The sequence below is a fragment of the Cynocephalus volans genome, chromosome 8 (assembly GCF_027409185.1).
Source record: "Cynocephalus volans isolate mCynVol1 chromosome 8, mCynVol1.pri, whole genome shotgun sequence".
Taxonomy (NCBI): Eukaryota; Metazoa; Chordata; class Mammalia; order Dermoptera; family Cynocephalidae; genus Cynocephalus; species Cynocephalus volans.
The window spans coordinates 143,235,039-143,248,092 of record NC_084467.1 but is presented as its reverse complement, the minus strand read 5'-3'; the positions used below and the strand labels follow the sequence as shown (position 1 = coordinate 143,248,092).

General features: G+C 41.4%; 1 protein-coding gene across 1 annotated transcript in view; it reads right to left on the bottom strand.

Moving 5' to 3' along the window:
- The window catches only part of RGL1 (ral guanine nucleotide dissociation stimulator like 1), a 117,795-nt gene that overhangs the window by 62,901 nt on the left and 41,840 nt on the right, over positions 1-13,054 (bottom strand). Inside the window, exon 4 of the mRNA XM_063107083.1 lies at positions 94-171. Coding sequence (XP_062963153.1) covers positions 94-171 — 78 coding nt within the window. The remainder of the gene's footprint in view (positions 1-93; positions 172-13,054) is intronic.

Sequence of the window (13,054 nt, the reverse complement as noted above, 5' to 3'; positions counted from 1 at the left end):
GAAAAAAATCATGGCAGCATTCCAAAGGAAGAAAACACATTCTTTTAAGATACTGCCTTGACAGCTTGCAATACAGAGAAAAGACACACTCACTTCCTGATGACCGTCTTGGACTCTGATGAACTCTGGCTTCCCTCTTCTTCACAGTTTGGGCTTGTCAGGTCTCCATACCTGTATAGAGAAAAGCAAACCAGCAAGTCAGCAGTGCTGGAAAGCACCTCTATTCAACTTCAACCACAAAATGAAAGTCATGCTTTTTAAGAGTAATTAAGGAAAGAAATACTTATGAAATAGCATCGAGAATGATGCAGTATCACCAATAGTTACTCAGTGGGTCTATCTGTAGATTTTAAACAGAAAAATTGATGTAACAATTACACTACTTAAAACTTTTTCTGGATATTTAACATTGCTTTGAATCTTTTAGATGAGGTTCTTCCTTTCAGCGGGAGAATCAGATATTACACGATGCAAAGAAAGCAGAGTCCTCGTGAACTCTGTAGCCCACCACACCCTGCACTCCTGCCCCTCTGCTGTGTCCATTCAAGGGAGACACGGCTCTGTGTGCACAGCTTCTACACTCGTGCCACACAAGCAAAAAATGACGGCTCTAGGCTACACTAAGGAGTCTGGTCTCCTTAAAAATAAGTCCTGTTGGAGAAAAGTTATAGAAATAACTCTGGACCCTCAAATAAAGGCTGGGATACAGACAAGGACTGCGGGATGGAGTTATCATATCTCAGCAACCAAGAGAGCAGCTGTGGGTACACTGAGGCCAGGCCACTCTAGACACAGCACTGGGGAGGGGGGCAGAGGGGTCCAATTTTTGGAAAAGCAATGGGTGCTTACATTTTAGAATTTCCCTCATTAAAAACTCAAAATGTACTAAATCATAGATTAGTCCCCAATTATGCTGTTAGCTGTTCTTCCAATCCTACATGGGAGCAAGCCTGTTTCATGCAAATATATCATGCTTTGTTTGGTTCAGAATGTACATTTAGTAAATTCACTTCAAATCCTTAAGAAGGAGGTCTTTATATTAACTTATAATGCCTAAACTATTTCTGCAGTTTCTTTTCCGTCAATAAAGAATTCAGAGACTACTCAGACCTTCACAAGCTGATTGTCTTTCCCAAAGTTTTGATAACAGAAAATCTATAATTGGAGGGTTTACATTTTTAAAGAGCACACTTTTGTTTTCTACTAATGGGATTAAAGGCACCGGTATCCTTATGGTTCCTTGTTCCTAGGACTGACAAATCCTTTTAAAAATAAAAGCCCACTATCTGGTTTGACCGAATGCCAGCCCATCTGGCCTCCCTGTCACCCATCCCGGTAGTTTGTGTCCTTAGGCACTAGCCTCCCCTGCCCCCACCTGCTCCTTTCTCTAATTCTTTAGCCTTATGGACTTCTTGGCCTCCCGAAGACATTTCCCACCGGTCTCTGCCCTCTTTGTTCCTCTTCATTCTGTTCCACACGTGCTCTTTGGAGGACTTCTAGGTCTACCCTTTGCTCTTCCTGGGATAAGAACTCAGTCAGATTAAGGTTTACTCAACCCCATGTGAGCAAGGCAGGGGAGGGAAACAAGGTTCCTGGTAAATAAACAGAGTGGGATTTTGTGGCCTCTGTTCTTGGCCACCATCATAGAGAGGTATGTCCTCATGGTGTCTCACAACAGGCTTTGTGGTTTATTTAAGTAGAAAAGACTGGAGTGGGTGTGTGAAGAGTGGGGCTCTCGGAGAGGGCCTCCCACCTGTCTGACTACTGTGATCCATAAGCTCCTCCCGCTGGCCCTCAATCACTAATGCTGGAACTTAGTGTCTGTTTTGGGCACATTCCATGTTAGTCCATTAATTCTCTCTCTCCGGTTATTCTGGAGATATAACATCTTGTCTCTTCCAACTAGAAGCTCTAAGAGATAGAAATAAAAGGGGGAAAGGCATATGAGGGAAAGATACACATTTTACTGCTCCCGATTTTTTTCTTTTCAGAGAGGTTTATACTAAAAGTTTCCAGATCTGCCTGTTCTCTGTTTTTACTTAGTTTCTCATAGTCTCCTACTCTTTTTTTGCAATTTTTCAGACTCAGAGCTGAGGTACAGATATGGATGGCACCAATGCCTATCACAGGTCCTCCTCCAGAACGTGAGGCCACAATGTGCAATCAGGTGGTGTCAAGAATGACCAAGCAACTTACACAAGTGAGCAAAGTTCTCTCTCACTGATTAACCTGACACCACCTGCACTGTCTCAGAGGTCACATAGGTATTTCCCCAGGCTACTGGAGTGTCTACTGGTTCAGTCAGGACCAGAGTGGTTGTTTGATAATAATTTGGAGGCCAGTAGGAGCCACTGATAATCAGGCACATGTGGCAGAGCACATGGTCCAGTGTGCAGGCTCAAGTCTTGCAGACATTCTGGCTCTTCTCCACCCAGCCCATCAGGAAATCCTTTTGGCTCTGTCTTTTCAACATATGCTACATCCAAACACTTCTCATCACTTCCATGGCTTCCATACTGGTCCAGACAACCACCCTCATCAGCGAGATGAATGTAACAGCCACCTAACTAACTAGTCTCCCAACTTCTGCCCAGCAGCCATAGCGATCCTGTTCAACAACGTAAGTCAGATCAAGTACACTGCTCCATTCAAAACCCTCGTACAACTCCCATCTGACTCTGACAAAAGGGCAACCTTACCCGTCTCATAAGGCCCTAAATGATCTGCCTGATAGATACTGATGGAGTTTGGATGTACTGTCTCCTACAAAACTCATGTGGAGATTTGATCCCCAATGTGTCAGTGTTGGAAACTGAGTCATGGGGGCGGATTCCTCATGAATGGATTAATGAGTGAGTTCTTGCTCTATTAGTTCCTGCGAGATCTGGTTGTTTAAAAAGACCCTGGCACCTCCCCTCTCTCTCTCTTTCTCTCTCTCTCTCTCTCTCTCTCTCTCTCTCTCTCGCTTCCTCTCGCCATGTGATCTGCTTGTACCCGCTGCTTTCCACCATGAGTAGAAGCAGCCTGAGGCCCATGCCAGATGCTGTTGTCCCAGAATCGTAAGCCAAATAAACCTCTGTTCTTTATAAATTACCCAGTCTCAGGTAATTCTGTTACAGCAACACAAAATGGACTAAAACAGAAACCCTGCCCACACCTCCTACAATTCCCCTCCCCCACCGCCTTCCAGACTCGCAGGCCTGCTTGTTGCTCCAGCCACACGCCAGGCCTCCCTCTGCCCAGAATCTGCACTTGCTGCTGCCTCTGCCCACACCTAAGCCAATGGCTCACTCCCCCAGCTCCTCAGGGCTTTGCCCAAATGTCTCTTCATCCGGGAGGACTTCCCTGACCACCCTATATAAAATACGAACCAGTTCGAACACCATCTCCTTCCCCGCTTTATTTTTCTCTATGGCTTTTAATACCTTCTAATATACTGCAGAATTCATTTCATTTTGTGTTAATTGTCCATTAGAACATAAAGTCCACGCAAGCAGGATTTTTGTCTCTTTTTCTCACTGTTCTTTAGAGCTTAAAACAGTGCCTGGCCCCCAGAAAGCACTTGATGGCTATTTGCTGTGAACAAATGAGTGGTCTGGTGGGGTTCTAGAAGCAGACATGATAAACGAAGCTCCCGACCACTAGGTTCACACTCGTCTCTGCAAAGGCGCCCTCTGGCCTTTGCTTACCCAAGTGTCCTGACCTGGCTGTGCCCTCATTTCAAAGGGCTTAAGAACATAAAAAAGCCTAAAATAGCTGTGATTATTCCAAAAATCTAAAATTAAAATAAAAAAGAAAGTTTTAATATGTTGAAGCTGAGATCTTGAGAGTACAAGCAGTATGAAAATGAAAAAAAAAAATGTATATACACTGTTACAAAAGAGGCTGTTAAAAGTGAGATCAAATTAAAGAGCCTATAACCCTCTGGAACTTAATGGCCTGGAGTGAGGATGATTATTTACCCCCGCACCTTTCTTATTAAGGAGAATTAATGCTTTACGGGAAAGAAATTAGACTAGCGTTGGAATCAAGGACTCTTTCATGTTCAAGCCAGTCATTTGAAAGTCAGTTTTACCGGATTAAGAACATTTCTTTGATGTTTCTCAGGACCCTCTCATAGCTTCCCATCAAAAATCAAAGTCAGGTTCAATTCATTTACTCCAGGGGAGTAAAATAAAGGGTGTGTATGTGTGTGTGTTTAATTAATGGCAGTAGAATAGCTACAGACAAACCTGTCAACAATGTCACCTCCGATTTCTGCAAAGCCTCCCGAGGATTTAAGATCAAAGCTCCAACCTCTTAAGAAGGCTTACCAATGAGCAACTGCCCTTCTTTAAATGGTAACTCATAAAACTTAAATCAAATACAAACTGTCAGAATGACTTTTGACATGGTTTTCTCTATTATCACACGGCAAAAGAAAGATTTAAAAATGTCTCCCAAAGTACAGTCTTAAGCAATTATTTACTGCAGCCTAAAAATTACTAGAGAAAGAAAAGAAAAAAACCCAACGTAATGTTTAACTGCTTGCTGATATTTAAACAGGAAACAGTTGTTTCCAGAGGGGATGTCTGTATTTTTTGGACCCTATCTGGGCAGATGAAATGTTTAATTATGTGTTTGCATGGGGAGGACCAGAGACATTTGTAGTTCAAAGAAACCCTAAGAGAAAGTCGTCCTCAGGGATAGTCTCTCTGGTGGGGGCATTTCTAACCTTTGCTCCCTGACAGGAAAGGCTCAGTAACACCAACCAGGATGGGGGTGATTCTGAAGAACTTTTCAGGCTCAACTCGATTCTGGCAAATGATCCAATAATAATAGCAGTTAATCATTACTGAGAACTTACTAATGTGCTAAGTACTTTACATGGATTGTTTCATTTAATTCTCATAATAATCCTTTAGGGTGGTATTATTATTATTATTATTATTATTATTATTATTATTACTTTACAGATGGGAAAAATGAGGCCCAGAGAAGTTAAGTAATAGGCCCTTGAAGACAGAACTTATAAGTGGAGCAGGGATTTGAAACTTGACAGCCAGACTCTAGTGCCCAGCCTCTGAGTCACCACCCTACTTCACAAGCTGTAGCTGCCTTGTTATAATTGTTATGTATTTTATGTCTACCTCCACCACATTATAGTTTTTTGAGGTTAGAAACTTTGAGCCTTTCATTCATTCACTGAGACATTCACTCTTTCACTCATTTAGTCCTCATTCAATGAGGATTATTTATTAAGGACTCTGTCCAGATACTATTCTAGGCATTAAGGACACAGCAGCAAACAAACCAAAGTCCTTGTTTCTTTTTTTAATTTTCGTTGTTTTTTCTTCCAAAAAATTTTTTTTCTTCTTTTTTTTTTTTTTAGTTTTTTAAAGTCCCTGTTGTAGTGGGGAGGGGAGAGGTATAGATGGACATTACCTAATAATTAGTTAATAGATACTAAGTCAGATAGTGAAAAGTGCAATGGGGAAGAACAGAGCAGGTAAGGGTGACCGCGCATGATCAGGTGTTCAGGGAAGGCACAATGTGAATGTGACAACTAAGTAAAATCCCCCAGAAGGTGAGTGAGTTGGCCATGCAGCTCTTTAGGGACAGAGCCTTCCAAGCAGCAGAAAGAGCTGGTCCAAAGGGCTTGGAACAGTGACAGGATGGTGTTTTTAAGAAACATCACATATGCCAGAGAGAGCAGAGCAGGGGAATGAGGGGAGAGCAGGAGCTGGGCATGGAGGCTATGGGGGCAGACGTGGGGTCTGGCGGGCTATGGCAAGGGTCTGGTTTACTCTTTTATGTTGCTTACTGCTACATCCCTGAGCCTGGAATAGAGCCTGTACGCAGTAGACACTCAATAAACATTTGCTAAAGGAATTAATTCATACCCTCTACTACCACAAGAGAAGAAAGGCTGGGGAGGGAAGAGAAGGGAAGGAGATGCTTACTGGGGATGGTGAAAGAACAGAAGGGAGGAAGTAAAGGAAAGAGAGACCTCACACGAAGCTGCTGAATTATGGACCTCTGGGAGTCTTTGCTTTTCTAATAAACCCCAGCTTCGGAACATCTTAGCCATTTTTCTTCAACTGACCCACAAGAACACAGGTCGGGTATGAGAAAAATGTTCAGAAGCTGACCTTGACTCAGGAGATCGACATGAGTGAAATAGCCTGCAGATGTCTGGAACACCCAGTAAAGCATTGGTGAGCACTTTGGACCACATCCCATGGCTCAGCAAGAGGGCTGCTTTTAATCACTCTGAATAATATCCCCCATGGCAGGCACCTCGCCATCCAGCTCTGACCTGAGAACTGGGTCATGGCCACCAAGCCTACCTTGGAAAGGTCGTGTTACCACTGTGAAGTTGGAAGACAAAGATCAAAGACAACAGGGCAAAAACTCCTCATTCTCTTGCAGGAAAAGAAGGGGCCAGCGAGACTGAGCAGAGAACCCTTTACTGTGCTTTCTGGTCATGAGGTCTGGTTCCCCATGCAAAGGCCCCCGAAGAGCTGCCCTCCTCCGCTCCAGGCCTTTGCTGTGAAGGACCCTCCACCTCCCCTGCCCTTGGACTCTCCACGTTATCTCCATAGCAGTCTCTGACAGTTAAGGCAGCATTAAGAGCAGAAAGTACCTAGTATTTCTGCTCCACTTGACAGTTACAAAATGCTATAAAATTTTCCCTGAGAATAACACCTTCACTCCCAGCCCCAACTCACAACTAACTGTCTAAAGAGGAGACAAAGAAAAGGACAAAGATTTTATAGTCACTTAGTTTTACAGTTATCCCAGGGGGGAGAGGGGGAGCTCTCTGTCTGCAACTTGTTCCCCATCCAAATTTAAAGTTATTTAAGTACGAAGGCTCTCACACCCTTGCTAAAAGGTTTCTCCTATTTTCCATTGCAAGTCCCTGTCATCTATTTCTCTTCTCTGGCCTGCTTTCTGCACTCAGAGCTTGGTGGGCCAGCAGTACCTCCTCCTTCCACTTCTAGTTTGTAACAATCCTGAACAACCAAGTGCAAATCCGGCTTGTTAGCATGCTGCAATGGCTCTGGCTACAATGAAGGATGACGCAGAACAGGTTTAGGATGGGTAGAGAGTAGGCAGAGCTCTGACAACCACAGACTCTGCTGATGAGTCTAATTTTTCTCAGGTGAAAGGTGAATTGATACATTATTAACAAATCAGTCCAAGCCCATGGCTCAGTATTCCCAACCACAAAAGGTCACTATTGCGAGCTCTTCAAGAATCTTATGAAACATGCTCTGCGAAACCAAATATGAGTACAAAAAATATGAACTTAGTGTCATGGCATCTTGTCATTTTCAGGACTACTTTTCTTTCCTACTCTTAACAAAAGCCCAACACAGCATTGGGTTATCTAAATTGGTGCTTACTGGCAATTTCAGTAGAGCCCAAACTCAAAAGAATTGTCTTTACAGGACTAGGAGCCTGATGTCATTCTCAAGGACAAAGTTCACAAAAAATAAATGTTAAAAAAAGTCAAATAAGAGAAAAGTGATAGAAGAACATAAAATTAACTCAAAAACAGCTAGTCCCTTTTCCTTTTTGAGATTCAGAGATATTTTTTTAAAACCCTTAAATTTATTTTAATGACCATTAAATGTACTGTAATTTAATAAAATTAATTAATTTACTTTTCAGAGCCATACTTAAGATTTTTGCTCCAATTATAAGCTAGGAGCAATTCCCTTCTCTGACTCATAATGGCCACTTTTGTGTCCCCTGTCACCATGATAGGAACCCTTTGCCTGGGGGTTCATAAACCAGGGTCTCTGGATAAACTCACAGAAGTCTGGGAATCCCCTAATTGTATGCAAAATTTTGTGAACTGTTATTTTTTTTTCTAGAAAGAGAGTCCATAATTTTTAGCAAATTATTAAATGGATTTGTAATCAACTCCTCCCACCAGTTGCTAAAAAATGGTCAAAACCAGTGCTTTAGATTATCAAAGCTGAATTAAAACTTTTCAGTTATGATTCAGAATATACATACACTGCCGTTTAGTTTTTTGTCACTTTTATTTTGTGGCTTCCAAACATAAGCATACTTTTTAAAAACCTGCTGGGCAATTTGGTATTCTTTTTGAAACAAGAAGGATAACTTCATGTCCTGCCTTCCCCTTTGCCAAACGAAATTTTTAAAAAAGAGCTACTTCATGGAAACATTTTTATGTCTTATAAATCCCATTTCACAAAAAGAAAGCTAGCCTGGTTATGATCAGAGGAGAAGACTTTGACAGCAGCCCTTTAGCGTCTACTTAACAGAGCCATCATTGCCATTCCAGAAAGCTAGGGTTCTCAGTCACTGCACGTTCCCATTGAGAATTCCCATCATGCTGAGGGGTGACAGTCAGGTCTACTTGGCAAAAGTTAATGAAGATTTACTACAGACAACCAACCTAGCAGGGAAGAGAACTTATTTTCATTTGCCTTCATGTGACTGGTTGGATCTAATTCTAACAGCACCAGATGAAACTTTTCTGGTTAACCCAAAGCAATTGGCATAGTTACAGGGGGGAAGTAGTGACAACGCTTGTCGCATTGAGGCTTAGCCCTGTCCTTTGTTTCCAGCTATGCTTCCTGGGGCTGTGTGTCGGCCTCGGTGGAACAAGGCACGATGTCCTGAAACGAACAAACCTGAAGGTGAACACCTGACCTTCAGCATCCTTGAGCCCATGAGCACTAGAGCAATCTGTCAAGATTACCTTCTTTCTTAGCTGTTTCTGCTGTAACAAATTACCACAAACTTAGTGGCTTAAAACAACACAAACTTACTATTTTGTAGGTCAGAAGTCCAACACAAGCCTCAACTGGCAAAAATCAAGGTGTGGGCAGGGCTGCATTCCTTTCCAGAGGCTCAGAAGATATTCCATTTCTTTGCCTTTCTAGCTGCTAGAGGCTGCCTGCATCCCTTGGCCAAAGGCCTCCTTCCTCCATCTTCGAGGCCAGCAACATAGTGAGCGTCTCTTTGATCCTGTTCCCATCCTCCCATATTATTTTCTTTGACTCTGTTCTGTTTCCATCTTTCACATGAGTATATTGGGCCCACCCAGATAATCTAAGATATTTTCCTTATTTTAAAGGCAACTAATTAACAACCTTAATCCCACTTGCAACCTTAGTTCGCCTTCGCCATATAATCTAACACATTCATAGGTCCTGGGGATGAGGGTGTGAACATCCCTGGAGGGGAGGGGCATTATTCCACCAGCCTGGATGGATACGGAAAGTATTATAAATGTTACATCTTCTACTGTTTTCTGAGCTAAGCTGTTTCTTCACCTGATAGAACATGAACCAGCAAGAGCAGGAGACCTTTCATGAAGGATGCGCCCCACAAAAGTTTTCAATGCTCTTTTCTATGTTATAAGCATGGTGATACTCAAAGATTCTCATGGCCCTTGTTAAAATCCTCTTTTCTCTTCTACCAGCCAGTAGTTTTGACTTCCTCACAGTCATAGGAAATAAGATCTGAGTCCAATTTCTCTCTCAGACTGCCTTTTTTTGAAAACCCATAAGCCTAGGACGTCACCAACACCCAGACCTAGAGAAAATCTATTTAAACTCATCTGCTATAACAATAATCTTAAGAAATGGCCTGCATTTACTAGCAAAGTCTCACCCTAGTCAGGATATCCAGCATGTCAGTATTTTAAGTTGAAAAGGAAACAAAGCAGTGTGAAGATTTCCTGAAAGCTTTCCCACTAAATAAATGAGATGAGCATCCTGGAGCCAGCCAGCCAATAAATTTCAATTTTTTCATGCATGGTGGGACAAAAGACCCAATGGGTGACCCACTCTACTTGTTGCCATTTGGCCCTGTGGGGAGTTGGGGAGGGTGTAGCATTATTTTAAAAAACTTTCCTATGTAAATGATGGAAATTAAACATTAATAAGTAACTCACAGAACAAACAAAAGTATTGAAAAAATGATACTGGGCTTAACAGTAATGAGATTTAATATGAGTGTCAGTGCTGAAAGACCAGCACCGGGAGGTGATTTATGGTCCCCAGTGTAAGATGCCGGGAGACCTTCCTAGTGGGTCTCATTTCCACTATCTGCTGCCTAGAGCTTTCTCTGCCAATAACCCCCTTTCCTTGGACCTGGAGGAGCAGAGGGAAGATATTAGAAACCTTGCCTCCTACTGAAAGAAAAGGAAGTAAGGGAACCTCATGAGCACTGCATGCCAGCAAGAATCTAGGAATTTTGGGCAAGAGCCTAGTTTAATTCCAGCACTAAATAAAAAACTTAATTATTTTTAAGTGAAGTTTAACAAAAAGTAATTTGGAACATATTGCATGCATCTCAAAAATCCTTACCCGGCTTCTCATGCTAGGAATGCATTTGAAAACTGAATAGATTTGTATTATGAGCTTTTTACAGAAGGTTGACTCCTACCGCCTCATCGTTTCCGGGGGAGAAAAAGCTTTTATTAAAAACGCACATTCAACCCTCACTGCATTGACAGTGATGGTATAAGTCTACAGACTTGCTCCTATAAATGTACGGAGAGGCTGGGTAATATTCACTGTTGTACCTCCCAGAGCACCTACTCGTAACCTGCTCATGAATAATAATAACCATTATTTATTTGTTTCACAAATAGTTCCTAAGCACCTATCGCAGGCACCAATCCTCTCTGAGGGTAGAGCAGTGAATTAGATAAATGCAGTCTGTGAATAGGGGAGACAGTCAAGAAATAAGCAAGACAAATAAGGTAATTTTAAATAATGATACACGCCATGAAGAAAGAAAACAACAAGGTAATGATAATCTCTGAAGCACGTCATATTTCCCAGCCACTATGCTAAGGACTTTACCTATATTCTCAAGTTTAAACCTCATAATAACCTTATAAATTAGGTGCCATTTTTCATTCTCCTTTTATAGATGAAGAAACTGAAGCTAGTAAGATAAATTAACTTGCCCAATGCTGCAGAGCAAGTAAGAAATGTAAAACAGGAATCAAATCCAACTTTGTTGACTCGTAAGCCTGTGCTCTTAGCCGTTATATTATATGCCTCACACACGAATTTCATGGCTAAAAGAAAGACTGGAAAATTGTTTTTCCCATAATGTACTGTAAAATTCTGAAAGGAAAGATAAGTGTATTTGGCACTTATGAAAAAATCCTTGGAAATAAAATTTCTTCGAGCTTTCTATATGATCAACTCCTTTCTATGCTATAAAGGAATTGGCTTCACTAGCAAGGGCAGCTCCATTCTTGATGGTTATTGGTACATCTTTTGCATATGGAAGTGTTACTACTCCAGGTGGCATAAAGCATGGACTTAAGGTTATTCTTCCCATAGTGGTAATATATTTGCATAAGTCCACCCTGCTTTCTCATTTGCTATCTCTCACCCTCCAAGAAGAGCCCTCTTAGGGAAAGCCCATGATCTATCTAACCACCTAAGATCACTGGCCAACATTCAGTTTTTTGTGGGGTATAGCCCCACAAAATATCCTCTCTTCCAGTCTCTGTCATAGAACCTGGCTCTTACCTCCCAATGGTTATATCAATTTTAATTATATACATTTATCTGTATGCTGATTTGTCTAGGGTTACTCTTCCACTAGACATTGCATGAAGAGGGCGGGAACCAGGGCGGGAACCATGGCGGGTTTATTCACCATTATATACACAGCACTTTGTAAAGAACAGACACATATTAGACAGCTGGTAAATATTATTTGAGTAGACAAATGAGTGAGAGTGTTGATATTCAAGAGAACTCCCTACAACTGTGTGAAGGGAGCAGCCCTCAGGAAACACAATTTCCAAGGAAAATCAATTGAGGTAGTAGCAAAAAAGAATGGCTAAGAGGGGTTTCCAAGTCACCCCTTACTTCTAAAATGACATTAACAAACCATGGGAAGTGATATGGTTACACTGGGAAGAGCTTCTGAGTCAGAAAGGGGTAGGCTTTAATTCCAGCTCTGCCACTTACCAATTAAATGTTTCTGAGCCACAATTTTCTCATTTGTAAACATGGGGGTATTAATAAGTGAACTAAATGAGATGAAGTCTGTGAAAAAGCATGGCAGGCAGACATGGGAAGAAGAAATAAGTTCAAAGACCTACTGGATTAGTCTCTTCTCTGTAACATAAATGAACAAATTCAAGTCAGATTATGGTTTTAAAGCACAGCATTTATGGATGGCTTTAATCTTTACCCTCCATAGGGAGAATTCACTTGAAATGAAGGCAATGATACAGACTATTACTCAATGCTTTCCACACTGTGATCTGAGTACCATAGTGGCTTGCCAAAAGTTTCTGGAGACCTAGTTCACCCCTACTCTGGTTCTTGTTGGCTTTCTGCTTACTTCTGATATCAGAGATGTGTATCAGAGAAAGAATGCTCAAGAAACAGCCCAAAAGGTAGCTACTGTGACAGCTGTCTGAAGAAAAATCTAGATTGTCATGTAAACATTTCCTGGTTCTCAGTGAGGATCATTAGCTGAAGTAGATGTCTCCCTACATCCGCAGTTGGGCATTTTCAGTAGTATCTAACTCCCATACTTTTTTAAGTGGTATGGTAGGAAGAATAAATTTTTAAGTAGAGTTTATGTTTGAAGTCAGAGAAAATAAAATCTGAAAGCCCCAAAGAAGTAGCTAACCTACAATTCAAGAACTTCTTCTTGGGTTAAAAGAAAGCCAATGAGGTCAAGAATTAACTCTGAGCCATGGTGAGAAGCACAGGACACAGGAGTCGTTGTGAAATGCTGATCACCCCAAATAAGGAATAAAGCAAACACATGGAATTAGCCATACATAACTTCAATTCAAACCACTGTCTATTGGTCAATCACAAAGGCTCATACTAGCAGAATGGAAAAACTATAAAAACATAAATTAAAAAAAAAAAAGAAATCCCAGAAAGTGGTTTCTTATGAGAAAAGCCAAATGATCAGAAGTCTTAAAGGAAATCAAAGTTTGACTTCAAATAAGCTTCTCTCTGGTGGGAAATAAATACAGCAGCATCTGCATTCAATCTGTACTTGAGTGATTATCATAGCACATGCTATAATAATT